We start from the raw sequence: 18550 nt of genomic DNA on the forward strand, positions 1-18550 counted from the left end.
AGACTGGCCTTTCTGTTGCTCCTCACATCCAGACACTTCATGTCCCCTCTCTCTGTCACTGAAGTGATGGTTCTCAGTGCCTGAAATGTATTCCTTCATTATCTCAATCTCTTAGAATACCTAGTTTACCTCCAAGCCTAGCTCAAAGTTCACCTCTAGGAAGTCTTTCCTGATCCCTTCCTCACTCTTCTCCCACAACAGCTCCACCCATCTTGACAGAAAGATGAGTAGACCTACATGGCAGCTGGTCATGGCAATGGGGTATCACCTCCTCAAGGGCTGAGGTTTTCATGCCCAAGGCAACTTGGAAACTGAATCAACGTCTCAAGGGTTAGGAAGTCCAATGAACTCTCAGTGAAGATTTCCCTGCCTTTTAGGGAAAAAGTCCATTCTGGGGAAGAATGGACCTTGCTAGTAGATTGTGTTCCTACATTACTATCTTATAATGATGCCAAAGAGTTTGGCATCTCAGGGCATTTCTATCAGAACCAGGGCTTGTTTGCCAGTACAAAAGGCCAGACATGAGATGTCTAGATTCCTAGTGACTAGATACATCCATGGGAATACAGAATAGGCAAACGGAAAAGGTGCAGAGAATAAGTTCTTTTGCTGTCCCATTTAGAAGATGAAACAAGTCTTGTTACTCCAGCAATTTCTTTAGTTTTATATTTTCCCTTTTATCTGTTGGACTTTTCCAAAATTGACTGAAAATATGAAATATCCCTACTGCGTTACTGTCTATGTTGTTTTGAAGCTCAGCTATTTCCTTTATGGATTTGGATGCTAAGGCATACATTTATTATTAATATTGGCTTATTGTCTATGGTTCCTTTCAACTTAATTCCCTTATCTTCTAAAAAAATTTTGTTTTTGCTTTCTCTGATAACATGACGCCAATTTCTACTTTTTTTGGATTCACTTGATTCACAGTAAATTTTTTCCCATTTCCTCAGTTTTATTTTGTGTATGTCGTCGTTTTTAAAATGTGTTTTTTTGTAAGCAATAGATTGTAGGATTTTCTTTTCTAATCCAAGAGGTCACTTTTTTCATTTTATTTCACTGCTTAATCCATTCATATTTAAATTTATAAGAACTTTGCTCCATCTGTAGCTAATATTTTTTTTTCCAAGTTAAGATTTTTTTCACCTTCTCTACTGTAAATTAGTATTCTGTTCCTTTGGTTACTTTAGTCTTTTTTGAAAGTTGTCTTGGTTTCTATTGGCTCTCTTCCCCTTCCCCTAATCTCATTTTCTCGTTTGCACCTTTTTCCCTAAAAGTGTTTTATGTTAGTTCCTTTTTCTCTCCTGCTTTTATCTGGTTATATATTTCTTCCCCTTATTCAAGTTGACTCTCCCTTCTCTTCCCTTTTGCTCAGCTCGTCCTGTTCGTTAGTCTTTTTTGCACCCCTTTCCCAAAGAGAATTTCTCTCACCCTCTTCTTTCCTCACTTTCTTTTTCTGTCTACTCTAGCTTCTCATTCATGGCCTCTAAAATTATCTGCTCTCTCACATTTCTCTGTATGTTTCACACAAGTAAAGCTGCCATTGTATCCATTCTAGACCCAGTCTTGGAGGTCTTACCCTACAGACTTCCCTTTTCCATTGTGCCTCACTCCCAGGAAAATGTCCATTATTGTAAATACCAGAAAGGGTACTGTCCCATGATAGGGCTTCTCCCCCAGTACTTATCTACACCTTCTTTTATTGATCTTTTTATCTTTGACTTTATTTTTAAAAGTTTATTCATTTTTCATGTTTGCCAGTTTTAATTTTGAGTTCCAAATTCTCTCCCTGCTTCCCACCACTCCCCCACTCATTGAGAAGGCAAGCAAATAATACCCATTAATTACATATGTGAAATCATGCAAAACATATTTCCACATTAGCCATGTAACCCCCCCCAAAAAAAAAGAAAACTATACTTCAATCTGCACTCAAAATTCATTAGTTCTCTCTCTCTGGAAATGAACAGCATTTTTTCATCGTAAGTCCTTTGGAACTGTCTTGGATCATGGTGTTGATCAAAGCAGCCAGGTCTTTATCATTGTTCTATCATTACAACACTTCTGTTACTGTGCACAATGATTTCCTGTTGCTTCTCACTTCACTTTGCATCATCAGTTCATTTGGCTCTTGCCATATTTTTTTTCTGAAACTACACCCCCTCCCTCATTTCTTATAGCGCAATAGTACTTCAACACATTCACAGGCCATAACTTGTTCAGCCATTCCCCAATTAATGAGCGTCCCTTCAATTTCCAATTGTTTGCCACCACCAAAAGGATGCTATAATTATATATCTGTGTGGATTCGTTGTGTGAGTGTGTGCGTACACATACATATGTGTGTGTATGTATACACACATATACATATACACACACAGGTTCTTTTCCTTCTTTGATCTCTTCAGGATACAGAGTAGTGGTATTGCTGGGTCAAAGGGTATACACAGCTCTATGTTCCTTTGAGTATAGTTCCAAATTGTTCTCAAGAATAGATGGACTACTTGATTACCCCACCAACACTTTAGGGTTCCCTATTTTTCCTCAACCCTGCCAGTATTTGTCATTTCTGAGAGGTATGCAGTGGTACCTCACAGTTGTTTTAATTTGCACTTATCGAATCAACGGTGATTTAGTGCTTTTTTTCATCACTATAGTCTAGATTTCTTCTTCTGAAAACTGCCTGTTCATATCCTTTGAAAACTGACCAATCGGGGAACGAGGAATTTATAAATTTGACTCTATTCCCTGTATGGATGACTTCTCATTGAGAAATGATGCCTTTATCAGAGATACTAGCTGTAAAGAATTTTCATATTACTTCATTACCTATGTTATCTTCCACCAAAATGCAGTTTCTCAGATTATCCCTTGCTATTAGGCCTATTTTTGCTTTTGCTTTGTCTGAGATCATGACTGCTATTCCTGCCTTTTTTTCCTTTAAGTTTAGATGAAACATAATATATTATTCTCCAGCCCTTTAACTCTGAGTCTTTCTGTTTTCAAGTGTGTCTTTTATAAACAATATATGGTTGGATTCTGGTTTCTAACCCAGTTTGTTACCTCCTTCTGCTTTATGGGTGAGCACCTCCCATTCATATTCATAGCTATGATTATTAACTGTATTTCTCTCCATTCTGTTTTGTTCTGTTTATCCTTCAATCTCTCTCTTTTATCCTATTTCCCCTCCCTTAAAAGTTGGTTTTGCTTCTCATTACTGCCTCCCTTCATCTGCCCTCTCTTTTACCTGGTACCACCACCCACCTATCTTTTATCCCCTTCCCCTCTTATTTTCCAATTGGGTAGGATAGGTTTCTGTACCCAAATGAGTGTGGCTATATTGTGTGTGTGTGTGTGCTCCTCCCTCTTTGAATCAATTCCAATGACAGTGAGGTCCAAGCATTGCCCAGCATTGCCCCCTCCACTATAAAGGTTGTTCCTTGAAAGTCTCTTTTATGTGAGAAAATTTCTCCTATTCTACCTCCCCCCTTCTCCCAGTACATTCCTCTTTCTTCCCCCTTCCTTTTATTTTCTTTTAGATATCATATTCAACTCACACCCATGCCCACTATGTATAATTCTTCTAACTGCCCTAATTATGGTAAAGTTCTTAGGAATTATATGTGTCATCTTCCCATATATGAATATAAACATTTTGACTTTATTGAATTCTTTATGAATTCTCTTTCCTGTTTACCTTTTTATGCTTCTCTTTAGTCTTGTGCTTGAATGTTAAATTTCCTATTTAGTTTTGGTCTTTTCATCAGGAATGTTTGAAAGTCCTCTATTTCATGAAATTCCCATTTTTTCCCCTGAAGAATGATATTCAATTTTTGCTGAGGTTATTTTCAATTGCAATCCTAGCTCCTTTACCCTTCCAGAATATCTTATTTCAAACCCTCCACTACTTTAAAGTGGAACCTGCTGAATATTATGTGATTCTGCTGCAAGTTCACAATAATGAATAGTTTCTTTCTGGCTGCTTGTGATATTTTCTCCTTACCCTGGGAGCTCTGGAATTTGGCTATAATATTCTTGGGAGCTTTCATTTTGGGATCTCTTTCAGGAAGAGACTGGTAGATTCTTTTGATTTCTATTTTACCTTCTGGATCTAAGATATTAGGGCAGTTTTCCTTGATATTTTCTTTAAATATGATGTCTAGGCTCTTTTTGATCATTGCTTTTAGGTAGTCCAAAAATTCTCGGATTAAATCTCTTCTATCTATTTTCTAGGTCAGTTGCTTTTATCTATGATATATTTAACATTTTTTTTTTATTCTTTGGACTTTGTTTTATTGTTTCTCCCAGTCTCATGGCGTCATTAGCTTCCACTTGCCTGATTCCATTTTTAAGTAATTATCTCTTCAGTGAGATTCATTATGTCTTTTTCCATTTGGCCAATTCTGCTTTGTAAGGAGTTCTTTTCTCAGTAAATTTTTGTGTCTCTTTCACCATTAGGCCAATTCTATTTTTAAGGTGTTATTTTCTTCATTATTTTTGTGCCTCTTTTAAAAGACCAAATTGTTAACTGTCTTTTCACAATTTTCTTGTATCATTCTCATTTCTTTTTACCAATTTTCCCTCTACCAATCTTACTGCTTTTTTAACTCTTCCAGGAATTCTTGTTGAGCTTGAGAAAATTTAACATTTTTTTTCGAAGAGGCTTTGGTTATAGCTGCTTTCCCACTGTTGTCTTCTTTAGAATTTATGTCCTGGTCTTCCCTATTACCACAGCAGCTTTTTATGGTCAAGTTTTGTTGTTGTTTGTTCATTTTCCAGTCATTTCTTGACCCTGAACTTTATGTTAAAAGTTGTTCTCTGCCTACCTGGGGGTGAAGGAGAAAACACTGTCCCAAGCTTCAGGATTTTTTGTGCTGTTTTCAGAACTAGTTCTGGGGGGTCTTCAAGTTGTCAATGCTGCCAAGATGGTGTGATACACAGAAAGGTATGGTCTCTAGTCTCTTGGTCTATGCTCTGGTCTTTACCCAGGAAATGTCCCCAGTTCCCTGCAGCCACAAGTACAAGCTTTGGAACTGTGACCATGTCCTCTGATGTCCTAAAGCCACAAACACTAACCAGTGCTCTTTTCTACTTTGGAACTGTGACCTGGGCCCTTGCTTCCTTGTGACTAATCACAAGTGCTCCCCTCCACCCTGGAACTATGACTCAGAACTACTTATGGGCAAAAGAGTTGCCAATAAGTACCAACTACACCTACTGCCAGCAAAGGGTTCACTGTAATATCTTTCTGACCAGATATTCAACCCCCTTACCATTCCAGGGCTGTGAGCTCCTAAGGCTACTGCTCCATCCACTGCTGTCATGGCTGTCACCAAGGTCCACCATTGGTTCTAACTTCAGAGCATCACAGAATTTTCCTGCCAACTTTCTAAGTTGTCTTACGCTAGAAAAATGTCTCACTCAGACCTTTTGTTGGTTGTGGCACTTTAAAATTTGATTTGAAGAGTTATTTTAAAGTTGTTTAGAGGGGAATGCTGGAAGAGTTCAATTGAGGTGTTACCTAATAACTCTGCTCTCCTGGCGCCACCTTGACCTTTTGTTAATCTCTATTTGTCTGGAAACCTCCCTGTGTCCATGATTTTCCATTCCTGCAGGTGTCAGTTTGTTATAATTCTACCTCTCCCAAAATAAACAGAATTTTCAAGTACCAAATTTCCCAGGCCTCAGTCTAGCGTAGAGTTCATATCTCCCTCATGAATTATCTCTCTTCAACCACAAGACATTCATCAGTAGAATCCACTCCTGACCTCTAAAGTAAGGCCTACTTTCTTTCCTTCTCTTTTCAATCTTTCTGTTCTCCTCCTCATCCACTCCTCTCTAATCTCTTCTCTGAGGCCAGAGAAATCACCTTCATTTCATGGATAGGCCTTGGTTAGACCCTGGTGTACTACATACTCCTCTTTATCCCTCTGTTTCCCTACTCCCCTTTCATATGCCCTCCCATGTTGTAATGTAGGACCACAAAAGAAGCATTCACCTCTAGGCAGTGTCTCCAGGATGCTTAATAACTATTTCTTGAATACAATTAGACATTCTTAGAGGTTTCTAGAGATCATTTCATTCTTTTTTCATCTCCTGTCTTGTTCCATAAACATTATGTATTTTGAGCTTTAATTTGTGTTTATACTGTCCCGTCTGCCTCTTTACTGTTACCTCTACCAGATTTCTATTTTCACTCTTTATATACATTAAGATAGAAATCTCTTACTGGTTTTTCTGTTCTCACTCTGTTACTGATGCTGCAACAATTCATTCCTCTCTATTTTTGTTGTCTGGGGTGTTCAGGAAGCAAATAATTTCTTCAATTCTAGTTTTCTTTCTAAAAATGTTTCAAACTCTTCTTTGTTATTGAATGTTTATCTTTTGCCCTGTATGATTAAAAGCTCAGATCTGTAGGATAGGTTACCCTGAGCTCCACTGCTCTTCACAATACATTATTCCATTATCTCTTCCTTTTCCTCATGGGTGCAAAATATGCAAAAGTCTTGCATTATTCACATTTATTATTGCCTTTCCTTTGTATTTGAAAGTCTTTCTCCTGACAGCTTACAGAACCTGTTTCTGAACTGAATTGTTCAATTTAAACACTATGTGTCTGGGAGTTTTCAGTCCTACATTTCTTTCTAGAGGCAATCTACAAATTCTTTCAGTTGGAAGTTTTTCTGTGTTCAGAAATTCTGGACAGTTCTGTTCCATTATTTCATCAATATTCATTATTTCATTCATTATGGTTTTTGTTCTGTTTTTCTGGGACATATATGATCCTTAGTTTGTTTCTATTTACCTATGTGGTGCAGTGGATAGAGCACCAGTGCAGGAGTCAGGAGGACCAGAGTTCAAATCTCACCTCAGACACGACACTCACTAGCTGTGTGACCTTGGGCAAGTCACTTAACCCCAATTGCCTCGTCCTGGGTCATGTCCAGTCATCCTGATGAATATCTGGTCACTGGATTCAGATGGTTCTGGAGGAGAAGTGAGGTTGGTGACCTGCACAGTCCTCCCTCACTCAAAACAAAATCAAGTACAAGTCATGTCATTATTTCTCTGATGGCATGGTCTTCTTCGGCAACGAAGAAAGAGCATACACCCTATTTTCAAGATTTGTATGTTTTGTTTTTCAGTGTTCATATTTTCTTTTAATGTTATTTTTTTCACTTATCTTCTTCCAGGTTGTCCTTCACCTCTGTATATTTGGATTCCCAGTCTATTATTCTCTAGGCTGGTTCAGCAGATAGAATGCCCATCCTGGAGTCAGAAAAACCTGAGTTCAAATCCAGTCTCAGACGTTTACTAGTTGTGTGACCCTGAGCAAGTCACTTACTCTCTATTTGCTGCAGTTTCTGCAACTGTAAGATGAAGATAATGATGGTACCTACCTTTCAGGATAGTTGTGAGGATCAAATAAGATAATAATTGTAAAGCACTTGCTAAGTGCTTTTTATAGTGCTTGAAATATAATAAGTGATGTAGGTTGGCTATTATTATTATCATTATTGTTGTTTCCTTGGTGAGGCTTGCCATTACACATTCCAGTTTTTCTATTTCTGCTTATTAATTTTACTGTGCAGAACATAAATTCTTTACTCATAATTCTCATTTCTCTTTTACACCACTCAGTAACAGCAGGTTGTGGTTCAACATTCTCAAATTCCATAGAATCTTCAGTCTCATCAAATGCTGAATAACCCTCCCCCCCCCCTTTTACAGTATTATTCACAGATGCCTGAACTCATTGACTCATTTACTAGATTTGGACATCATTACTTCCTTCTGTTGCTAACGTTTCTCCTTTTGATTTATCTATTTATCTTCAAGGTCTTTGAGTTTTTTTCTTCCTGAAATCTTTGGTACTTTTAGTCTTTCCCCTTATTTTCCTTGTCGTTAGCTTCTTGACCCCTCCCCTACGACTGTGGTTTCCTTAGGAGTTCAATCTCAAATGTCTCAGCCTCCTTCTACACTAAACAATTCACAAATCAACAGCCTAGGTCTCTGTCCATGGTCAGAATTAATCCCAGAAAGGTGTTGTGTTCTTTCCTTCAGGCATCATGGAGTGCTGGACAGCTCCCCACATGCAGTGTCTTATACTGGTGACCTGCCCCACTGCCTCTATTACTCAGTTCTCTGGCCTAGTCTGGCAGGTCAGAGTCTATTTTCCCTGGTACCATGAGTTCAGATCTTTGCAGCATTTATACTATAGGGCTGTAATGCCCAGCAAGTTAATGCTCCTGAAGGCCTGTAGCTAAGCTGACTTTTAAATCCCAAGCAAACTTCTGAAGTCTGGAGCTGAGGTCTCCACAGCATGGGGAAGAGGACTAGAGGATTGGGTATAGGGGTGATTTTGATGTAAGCCTGTATTGTGTCCTTGGATAGCATTGTGGGAGGGTAAGGTGTATTCAGTGAGCTCAGGATCAGCAAGTATCAGTTTCTAGGCTTTTGTATTTTTGATTTTGGCTTTTTAATCTCCTTTTGGATGTCTTACATCTTGGAGACTGCAGAAGTTGTTTGATCTTCGCAAATAATTTCTGCTCTGAAGAGATTTGAGAAGTTGTAGGAGTCAAGAGAAAATACTTCTCCATCTCATTGCTCATGTGACTTGGAATTCTCTCTTCTAACTTTCAACTGTTCCTTGACCACCGGCTACTTCTCTATTGCTTCAAAAAACCCTCACTTGATCACTACATCCCTGATAGCCATAATCTTGTATCTCTCTTCCATTTTGTGATTAATTTATTTGAGAGAAGAATTTCTATAATAGGTGGTCACTTCCTCTTCTCTCACTCTTTTCTTAACTCTCTATAGTCTGGCTTCCAAACTGATCATTCATTCTAAACTGTTCTCTCCAAAGTTACTGATGATTTCTCAAATGCCTCATCTAATGACGCTTTCTCAGTCTTTATCCCTCTTAACCTCTCAGCAGTCTTTGGCATTGCTAATCACCCTGTTTTTATGATACTCTCCTCTCTAGTTTTTTGTGACACTGCTTTTTCCTGGTTCTCCTCCTACCTGTCTGACTCGTCCTTGCCAGTTTCGTTTTCTGGATCTTCATCCAGGTTGTGCCCATCACCTAAGGTTCTGTCCTGTGTCCTCTTCTCTATACTATTTCACTTGATGATTTCATCAGCTCCTATAAGGGTATGGGGAGGGGAATAAGCATTTACATAGTACTAACTATGTGCCAGAACTGTGCTAAGTGCTTTTACAAATATTATCTCATTTGATCCTCACAACAAACCTGCAAGGGAGTTACTATAATTATTCCCATTTTAACAGAAGTTAGTTGCATGGATTTCCAAGGGTCACGCTGATGTCTGAGGCCAAATTTAAACTCAGGCCTTCCTGACTTCAAACCCAGCATGCTACACATTGCTGCCATGGATTTGATTATCATTACTATGTAAATGACTTTCAGATCTAGCCCTGACATGTCTCCTTGTCTCTAGTCCATCTTGTCTTCTCTAGAACATGTCCCCTTTGAAATCTCTCTCTCTCACATATCTTCAGTCTCTCCTTGTCTACTGTTTGCTTTCCTACTGCCTACAAACATTCCTATATCTCCTTCATCCTCAAAAAATTCTCATTTGATCCCCAATAGTTATCATCCCTCTCCTTCCTTTTCTGACTAAACTCTGTGAATATGCCATTTACAACTGGTCTACCCACTTCCTTCCTCTTACACTCTTCATAACCCTCTACAATCTAGCTTTCAACTGCATCATTCAATTGAAACCGCTCTCTCTAAAGTTACTAATCTCTCAATTGCAAAGTCTAAAGACTTTTTTCCTCAATATTCATTCTCCTTGACCTCTCTGCAGCCTCTGACACTGCTGCCCACATCTTTTTTATGCTGTCCTGCTCTCTCTTGGTTCTCATCCTTTCTGACTGCTCCTTCTCTGTCTCCTTGGCTGGGTCTTCATCCAGGTGATATCTACTAATAGTGGGGTTCCTACAGGTCTCTGTCCTGGGCCCTTTATGCTATTTTACATAGTGTTCTCATAAAATCCATGTATTTAATTACTATCTCCATGCTGCTTATTCTCAAATCCACTTAGACAGTACTAACACCTCTCTCGATCCTCAGTCTCCCATCTCCAACTACCTACTGGACACATTTCAAACTGGATATTCCAAAGACATATTAAACTCAACATGTCCAAACTGAACTCATTATGTTTTCCCTTAAACCTTCCATCTTCTAAACTCCCCTATTACTGTTAAAGGGTACCACCATGTTCCCAGTAACCCAGGCTTACAAAATAGATGTCATCCTCAACTCCCCATTCTCTTTCACTCCCATATCTAATCAGTTGCCAAGGTCAATCAATTTTACCTAAGTAGTTTAATTAAATTCAATAAACAAGTATAAGTGTCTACTATATGCCAGTCACTGTGTGCTAAGCTTTGGGGATACAAATAAAAAAAAAAATAAAGACAATTCCTGCCCTCAGGGAGTTTATAACTGAATGGGGTAAGACAACACATGAAGGATATCTGAAAAGTGGCGGGGGGAGGAATCTAAACCAATCAGAGGAACTAATGGAAACTAGAAAGTTATCTGGAAAGTTCAGATCTCAGCCTTCAATAAAGGAAGGCTTTGGAAAGAACTCAGTGCTCCACTTCTGGCCCAGTAATCAGAGGGGGGAGACCACGAAGGAGCTAAGAACTGAGTAACTCATGTGACTCAGAATTCTCTCTCCTCATCTTCAATTGTTCCCCAATTACGGGATGAGTCATCTGAGTAATGAAAACTGAGTCAATCAGCATGATCAAACGTTCCTTACATGCAGCATACGTGCCCTCCTCTTCTCTCTCTCTCTCTCTCTCTCTCTCTCTCTCTCTCTCTCTCTCTCTCTCTCTCTCTCTCACACACACACACACACACACACACACACACACACACACACACACACACACACCCCATCTCATGCCTTGAATACTGGAATAGCTACTGGTGAGTCTGCCTACCTCAAGGCTTCCCTCCTCCAGTCTATTCTCCACTGAGCTGTCAATATGCTCTTCCTTTATAAAGACAGGTCTGACCATACCACTCCCTTACTCAAGACTCTTCACTCAAAGGTACATAGAATTTCTTTGCCACTTGCCCCCAAGTTCTTCAATATTATCAAACAGTCTAGAGGCACTCAACTGATCAAACTGTATCCTCATCCACCTCCTTACACAGGCTTTTCAGCTTGTATAAAAGCACAAAGGTGGCAAGAAATGCAAGCTGCACACAATGAAAATTCATACTTTCAAGTACCAGCTACTTTTTCTGTTCTCATGCACATGGACAGCTCATTTACTCTAGCACTGATGTTCAGAATAAAAAAATAAATTTCAAAAGCACAGAGATATGAGGAGATACTAAGGAATGGCTTATAATAAGTGAAAGGAAACATTATTACATCATTACAATTTAACTTGCATAATAATAGTGAGGTAGGAGTCATTATGCTCCTTTTATATGTGAAGAAACTGAGACTCAGAAATTCACGGGATCATAGCTGGGAAGTGGCAGACTCAGTGCTTGAATCCAAGTTTTTAGACTTCTTCCTTCTTCAGTGTTAAGCTTCCTAGGTCTAAGGTGTTTAATGTATTGGCGCTATTTGGGAAACTATTCTATGGGAATTAAAAGGTTCACTATAGTGACACTCAGAGAAACCAGAAGCATGTGTGTGGAGAATGCTTGTCAGTAATTTGGCAATTTGGCATATAGACCTACTACTCTAAGGAAGCTACCAATTAGTATTCACTTGAGGAAGTTCTGAACGTTCATCAAAGCGTTTCTTCCTGAGCTCCTCTATATCCTTAGTGATGTTATGTTTCTCTCTATAAAACAGATGGCATCATTAAGACTATTTGTATTTCAAACATCCTTTTACAGGACAGGATTTTTAAAAAAATTTTAATTAGCCTCGTAAGTAATGGAATGATAGAAGATTTTTCCTCAGTTTTGTTAAGAATAGAAATGAAATAAACAGGTAAGATCATAGGAAGAATATTTTCTTTAATTTGGCAGTTTTGCTTGATTTAGAATCAGCCAAAAGTATCTGGGCCAGGGGACCTTTCCTTGGGAATCACAAAAATCACTGAATTTCAGAGTTGGAAGGGAAGAGAATTCATCCCATCTGACCCACACATGAAAGGAATTCCCATGGGAACATCCCTGACAAGTAGACGTGCAACTTCTGCAGGAAGACCTCCAAGAAAGGGGAACCCAGCCCCTCTGCTGGGAGCCCATTCTATTCTGGGACACCTCTGATGGTTAGCAAGTCTTCCTAACAATGAGTCTAAATCTGCCTCCTTGTAACTTCCATCCATCATTCCTGGGTGTCTCTTCTGAGGTCAAAAAGAACGAAGCTAATCCTCCTTCCACATGAGAGAGCCCTGCAGATTTCTGAAGACAACTCTTATGTCAAAAATATTTCACAAGATCCTCATATGGTACAGACTTGAGTTTCCTCTCCTGATTTCTCTCCTTGGAACATTTTTCAGTTTATTAATTGCCCCTTTTTCCATTCCCATCACTTGGCAAAGTGCCTGGCACACAGCAGGCCCTTAATAAACATCTGCTAACTGGTTAAGGCAAAAAACTAAATAATCAGACAAAAGCAAAAAAAAAAATAATAATAATAAAAGGAATTCACAAGCAAAATTCCAAAGAAGAAAAGGTAATAAAAGGAAGAAGGAAACTGAGGGTGAGGAAAAGGAATCAGTAGAAATAGAGACATTTTTTAAAAGACTGAGCTAAAGTAACTAAAAAAATCTAATCCTGTGTTTACAACAGAAGAGGGAAAGAATCATAACTTGAAAAAAAAATATTAGAGATAAGCAGGGAAAAATATAAACTTATCTCTCATATATGCAACTGGATTTAAAAATCCAACAAACAAGTGACAGACTGAATAAAAAAAGAAAGTCCTATAATCAATTGCGTAGAAGAAACATTTTTTTTTATAAAAAAAAAACACAAAATAAATCTCAGGGAAGAGGAAAAATTACTATGCATCAAGTGAACACAAAAATCCCCAGTAGTTTCAATCATGCTGACAAAGCAAAAACAAAAATTAAAAAAATTAAAAGGAATAAACAAAGAAACTATACTATGCTGAAAGGAATCATGCACTGCAAATATCACTCATAAGCCTATATGCTTTACATGTCTTAATGTCCAAATTCATAAAGACAAAATTACCTGAGGTACAGAAGACATAGAAAGCAACATAAGTGATAGGAGACTTCAATATACCTTTCTCAGTTTCAGATAATTCTAACCAAAAAAAAATAAACAAAAAGAAAATATAGAACTGAACAAATTGCAGTAAAAATTAGAGTTAAAAGACTTATGGTATTTTCAAAATGGGACTACGAAAAAGTATACCTATTATCAGTATCAAAAGGAACTTTTACGAAAACTGACCATGTATTAGTGAACAGAGATACTGTATATAAATCTAAAAAGGCAGAAATGGTGTAAATACATTCTTAACAGACGATATTATAGTAAAAAATAGTCCTTAATGCAGAGACCAGAAACAGTAGAGATTAAAATGAAGACTTAACAATGAAATCTTAAATAATGAAGGGATCAAAGAACCCACAGAAACAATAATTTTGTGAAAGAAAATGGTAATGATGAAACAACATACCAAGATTGCCGGGATGCAACTAAAGTAACCCTCTTGAAAAGCCATATCCTTACAAACATACATTAACAAATAGAAAATGAGGATTCATGAACTGAATATGTATCTAAAAACCCAAGAAACTCAACAAATAAACAACCCTAAAATAAGCACAAATGAATGAAATTAAAAATTGCAAGGGAAATGATAAAATGGAAACACGAAAACATGAGATGATAAATAAAACTAAAAGCTGGCTATTTTGAAAGGATAATAAAAATAAATCTTTAGCTAATCTGTTTTAAAAGCAGAAAATCAAATCAATAATGAATGAGCAAATGAAATCACAACAAAATCAGAAAAAATAAGCAGAACATGTTATTCACAATTGCATACTAACAAAGCCAAGAACACAAAAGAAATAACTTCAAAAACATAAAATACCCAAATTAGCGGAAGACCAAAGAGAGATATTAAATAACCCAAATTTGGAAAAAGAAATAGATATAGCAGTAAAGGAAGGGGGAAAAAAAAGGTCTTGGTCTTGATAGAGTCATAGGAAAATTATATTAAACTTTTAAAGAGTAGTTAGTACTCATAATTCAAATTATTCTCAAAAACTGAGACAGAAAACCCCCTACCAGAACCCTTTTTTGAGACAAGTAATAGTCCTCATTTCCTAAACTAGGAAAGATAAAACACAAAAGAAAAACTAAAAGCCAATATAATTACTAAATTTTGACTCAAAAAAATTTTAATCCTGTCAGACTACAGCAATTTGTCTAAGAAATCATTTATTATGACCAACTAGATTTATAACAGGGATGCAAGGATGGTTCAACAGTAAGAAAACAACCAATATAATTAATTATATTAAAAACTAAAATGTCCCAATTCACACAATCATCAAGATGCAGCCTTGGACAAAGTACATTTTTTAATGCTAAAAATTTTACAAAATAAAGGCATAGAGGGACTTTATCTAATATCAAAAAAGCATCTTTCTTAAACGAAAGCCAAGTATTATATGCAGTGATGATATACTATAATTTCTTCTAAAAAAATATAAAAGTGAAGCAAGGATGTCCATTTTCTTCACTGTTATTTGGTATAGTTCAGGAAAGGCTAGTAAAAGCAATAAGAGAAGAAAACAAAGGCATCAAAATAGATAAAGAGGAGATAAAACTATCTTCCAGGTGAAGGATCAATCTATTTAAGGAGGACTCTAGCAAGAATCTTGCCAGCAATGACTAACAGAGAGATGTGTTATTATCACAGAACAATCTATTTCCTTTACCTTTATAGAGATGGACAATGGAGGCATCCTTGAACTCCTAGGGGATAATCTCCTCTTGCCATATAACCTGGAAAATTTCAGTCAGCTTTTGTATGAGCAATGGTCCCCCTACCTTCTAAATCTCAGCTGGAATAGAATCACGTGTGAAATACCTCATCAGGGTATTTAGATGTTAGAGGTGTTAGAGACATGATGTTAGAGGTAGAAGAGGGGATGGTGGCAGAAGACTTTTGGGTGATACAAGATGAGGAACAGGGAAGAAGAGGGACTACACTCATATGCTCTTATAGGTATAAAATTGATTCTCTAAGCTTAGAGTAATAGAAAATATTTTAATGTAGGAGGTCACAATATTGTGCTGAGGTTTGAAAGTTTAATGTGCATGTGGGGAGGGAGGAGGGTTTTTTTTCCCCTTTCCTTTTTCCTTTCTTTTTTAAAGTAAAGCATCATCTCTGTCTCTGGAAATAAAGAGAAATAAGCCACTAGGTTTTTGGCCTAAATATTCATCTGTGAAATTTCAATAACACAAACTTTTACTTTTTCCAAAGTATTATAATCTTCTTCATGCTGAAATCTAGAGGTTTTGAGCCCATCCAAAAGAAATAGTTGAAGGCAAACATGGAAGGTGTAACATCCACATTTCAGTTTAGCTTCTCTGTATTATTTTAAATTTATACTTTAACAACAGTGTAGTCTTATATAATAAAGGAAATGGCCTTCTGCTCCAGTTGGTATATCACATGTGTTATGTCTTACCCCACCTTTTCATGATTTTTATCAAATTGGTCTGTCTTTTAGCAAAAGTTTCATATGTATATATATATATATATATATATATATATATATATATATATATATATATATAGAGAGAGAGAGAGAGAGAGAGAGAGAGAGAGAGAGAGAGAGAGAGAGAGAGAGAGAGAGAGATATCATGTTAATAAAATGAACAGTGAACTAAATACACTGGTGACAAAAGGTTAGGAAAAAGCTTCTGATCCTGTTCACCTTCACTGTAAACTCCCTGCTATCCAATTTTATTTCGTGTCGTTGGAATGGACTCTGTTTCACCATGGACTGATATTAAGTCCCATGAAGTAACCTGGGTCACAGCACAACATCAAGAGCTACCACATCTACAAGTCCAGGAGAATATGCAAAAAGTGTCCAAGCAGCAACAGAGACTGAAGCCATTAAACCTGGGTAATAGCAAAGGCAAGAGTTATTCTACTCTTTAGCTATAAAATGAAGTAATTAGTAATCAAGGTAATTACAGTGGCATGGAAGGGATGCTTGAATTATCTTAATGTGAAGGACATACCACCCACTGATGAGGAGAGTATGTGTGTTTTGTTCTTTTTCAACACTGACATGTCAGTTAAGCCCATGATAATTCAGAAAGGCTATGGCTATTCTCAGATGAATGGAAGAAGACATACACATACACGCTCTCAAAATGCACAACACAACCGCACACATATGTATGAAGAGATGAGCGTACACGCATATATTTGGACAGCCTTCCACTTCGCTTCTTGCTGGCCATCTGAATCAAAGGACAGACATGGGGTCTGTACTGACATGGGAGCAGGACAGGTCACTGGTTTAGGAAACTGTTCCTCTACAACTTAAGTCTCAGAGACTTGCCTAGAGTGCTGAGGGAAAGTGACATGCCAAAAGTCACCTCAGCAGCACCATACCCTAGCTCTTCCTGGCTTCAAGGTCAACTGTCTATCCAAAATGCCACAATGATTTCTCAATAGTCTGAAGTCAGACGACTCTTCCTGGAAAAAGGCCAGCTTTCTTTCCATTACACCAGGCCAAAGCCCAATTTGTAGAATCATCAAAATTAGTTCTGAGGGAAAATACTTAGGATAAATTCACAATTTTATATTCACCAAAATGTCACTGGTAACTTTTCTTGACACAGAAACAGTCAGATTCTCTAAGGACTTAAATGTCAGTCTCCTTTGGACTTCATACATCAATCTCAACACCTCCACCCACTCAATGTGAAAACATTCAACAGCAAAATCCAAAGATTTTCCTGTATTCTACCTTATGAAGCAAGGTTAGATTCCCACTTGAATGACTGAAGCGTCTTCTCAATACAGTTAGCTGGGGTTGAGCTAAACACTTTAGAATTTCACTAGTGTGGGAACGGGGAAATCTGAAGAGAATGAGTTCTTGTTTGAGTCTGGGAGAGAAGCTACGGCCAGAAAAGTGGAGCTAACAAGCACCTGATGAGAGAGGCCAACAGCCCATGGGAGCTGATGGCATCCCCAAGCGAGAAGAGGATAGAGCCAACGACAAGGACACAAAAGGCAGGAGGGTGCGGCCCTGAAGACACAGCGAGGAGCGCTGCTGAACGGGACCGAAGCATACCTGACCACGGTTTAATAAGACGACAAAACTACAAGTGTCCCTGCAGACTCGCTGGGTCCCATTCCAACCACAGCAGTCAAGGACATATTGCAAGAAAGTCACCAGAATTGGCATTAAAAGTGCATAAAAAGTTATGTTCACACATACTGCAGTATTAGGTGTGCAACAGAATTATGGTTTTTAAAAATGTACATACCTTAATTAATAAAAAAAAGCTTTATTGCTAAAAAATGCTAACCATCATGTGAAGGAACCCTCAGCAAGCTGTAATCTCCTGCTGCTGGCAGCTGACGGATCGGGGGCGGGGCTGCTCAAGGCTGGGGCGTGGTTGCTGAGGGATCGGGGGCGTGGCCGCTGAAGGATCGGGGGCGGGGCCGCTGATGGATGGGGGCGTGGCTGCTGAGGGATGGGGGCGGAGCCGCTGAAGGATCGGGGGCGGGGCCGCTGATGGATGGGGGCGTGGCTGCTGAGGGATGGGGGCGGAGCCGCTGAAGGATCAGGGGCGTGGCCGCTGAGGGATCGGGGGCGTGGCTGTTGATGGATGGGGGCGGGGCCGCTCAAGGCTGGGTCGTGGCTGCTGATGGATCGGGGGCGGGGCCGCCCATGGATCGGGGGTGTGGCTGCTGATGGATCGGGGGCGTGGCTGCTGATGGATCGGGGGCGTGGCTGCTGATGGATTGGGGGGGGGGGGGGCGGGGCCAGCGGCGGTGGCAGTGCTCGAAGTAAAGCCATGTGAAGACTCCTTCCCCGAGAGTTCTGCGCAGCCCGCGCTGCTGGTGGATAGCTGTAGCCCACGGCAGGGCTCCCTTTAAGGCTGGAGTCAGCCCTCTCGCCCCGCTCCTGCCTTCTCAGTTCAGTTTTTGTGACATTCTTACCTGGGGGGGGAGGGAGAGAGGGGCAAAGCCCCAGGGAGCCGCGGGTCGGGGAGCGGCCAGAGCGCGCCCCCTCACTGGGTAACTCCACCGTCTTGGACGGGGCAGCTTGCGGCACCCCAAAACCATCACCAAGAACAAGCCCATGAAAGCTCGCAGGTCACCGTGACAGCTGTACCCACCACGGAAGTCCCTGGAGCACTGCAGGACTCGCCTAGGCGTGGCACGGACGCTCACCGCGGGCACAGGTTAGGGGGACTCCTTCTGAAAGGCAGGGCTGCGTGAACCTTCCATTTGTAAAGCCAACTAAAGACCAGGCCAGAAACGCCCCACGGAGGGAGGCGCGCCCGCAC

The 18550-nt window shown here is 39.3% G+C and overlaps 1 protein-coding gene across 9 annotated transcripts in view; it reads right to left on the bottom strand.

The window, feature by feature from the left end:
- Window positions 1–18550, bottom strand: part of OSBP2 (oxysterol binding protein 2) — a 293276-nt gene that overhangs the window by 170852 nt on the left and 103874 nt on the right. The window contains exon 2 of one of the 9 annotated variants that reach the window (XM_072599927.1): window positions 9028–9148. The exons of the other annotated variants lie outside the window; for them this stretch is intronic. Within the exon in view, the coding sequence (XP_072456028.1) occupies window positions 9028–9085 (58 nt within the window). The 5' untranslated portion in view covers window positions 9086–9148. The remainder of the gene's footprint in view (window positions 1–9027; window positions 9149–18550) is intronic. 9 annotated transcript variants of the gene reach the window in all.

Source organism: Notamacropus eugenii, chromosome 4, assembly GCF_028372415.1.
Source record: "Notamacropus eugenii isolate mMacEug1 chromosome 4, mMacEug1.pri_v2, whole genome shotgun sequence".
In the NCBI taxonomy this organism is placed as follows: Eukaryota; Metazoa; Chordata; class Mammalia; order Diprotodontia; family Macropodidae; genus Notamacropus; species Notamacropus eugenii.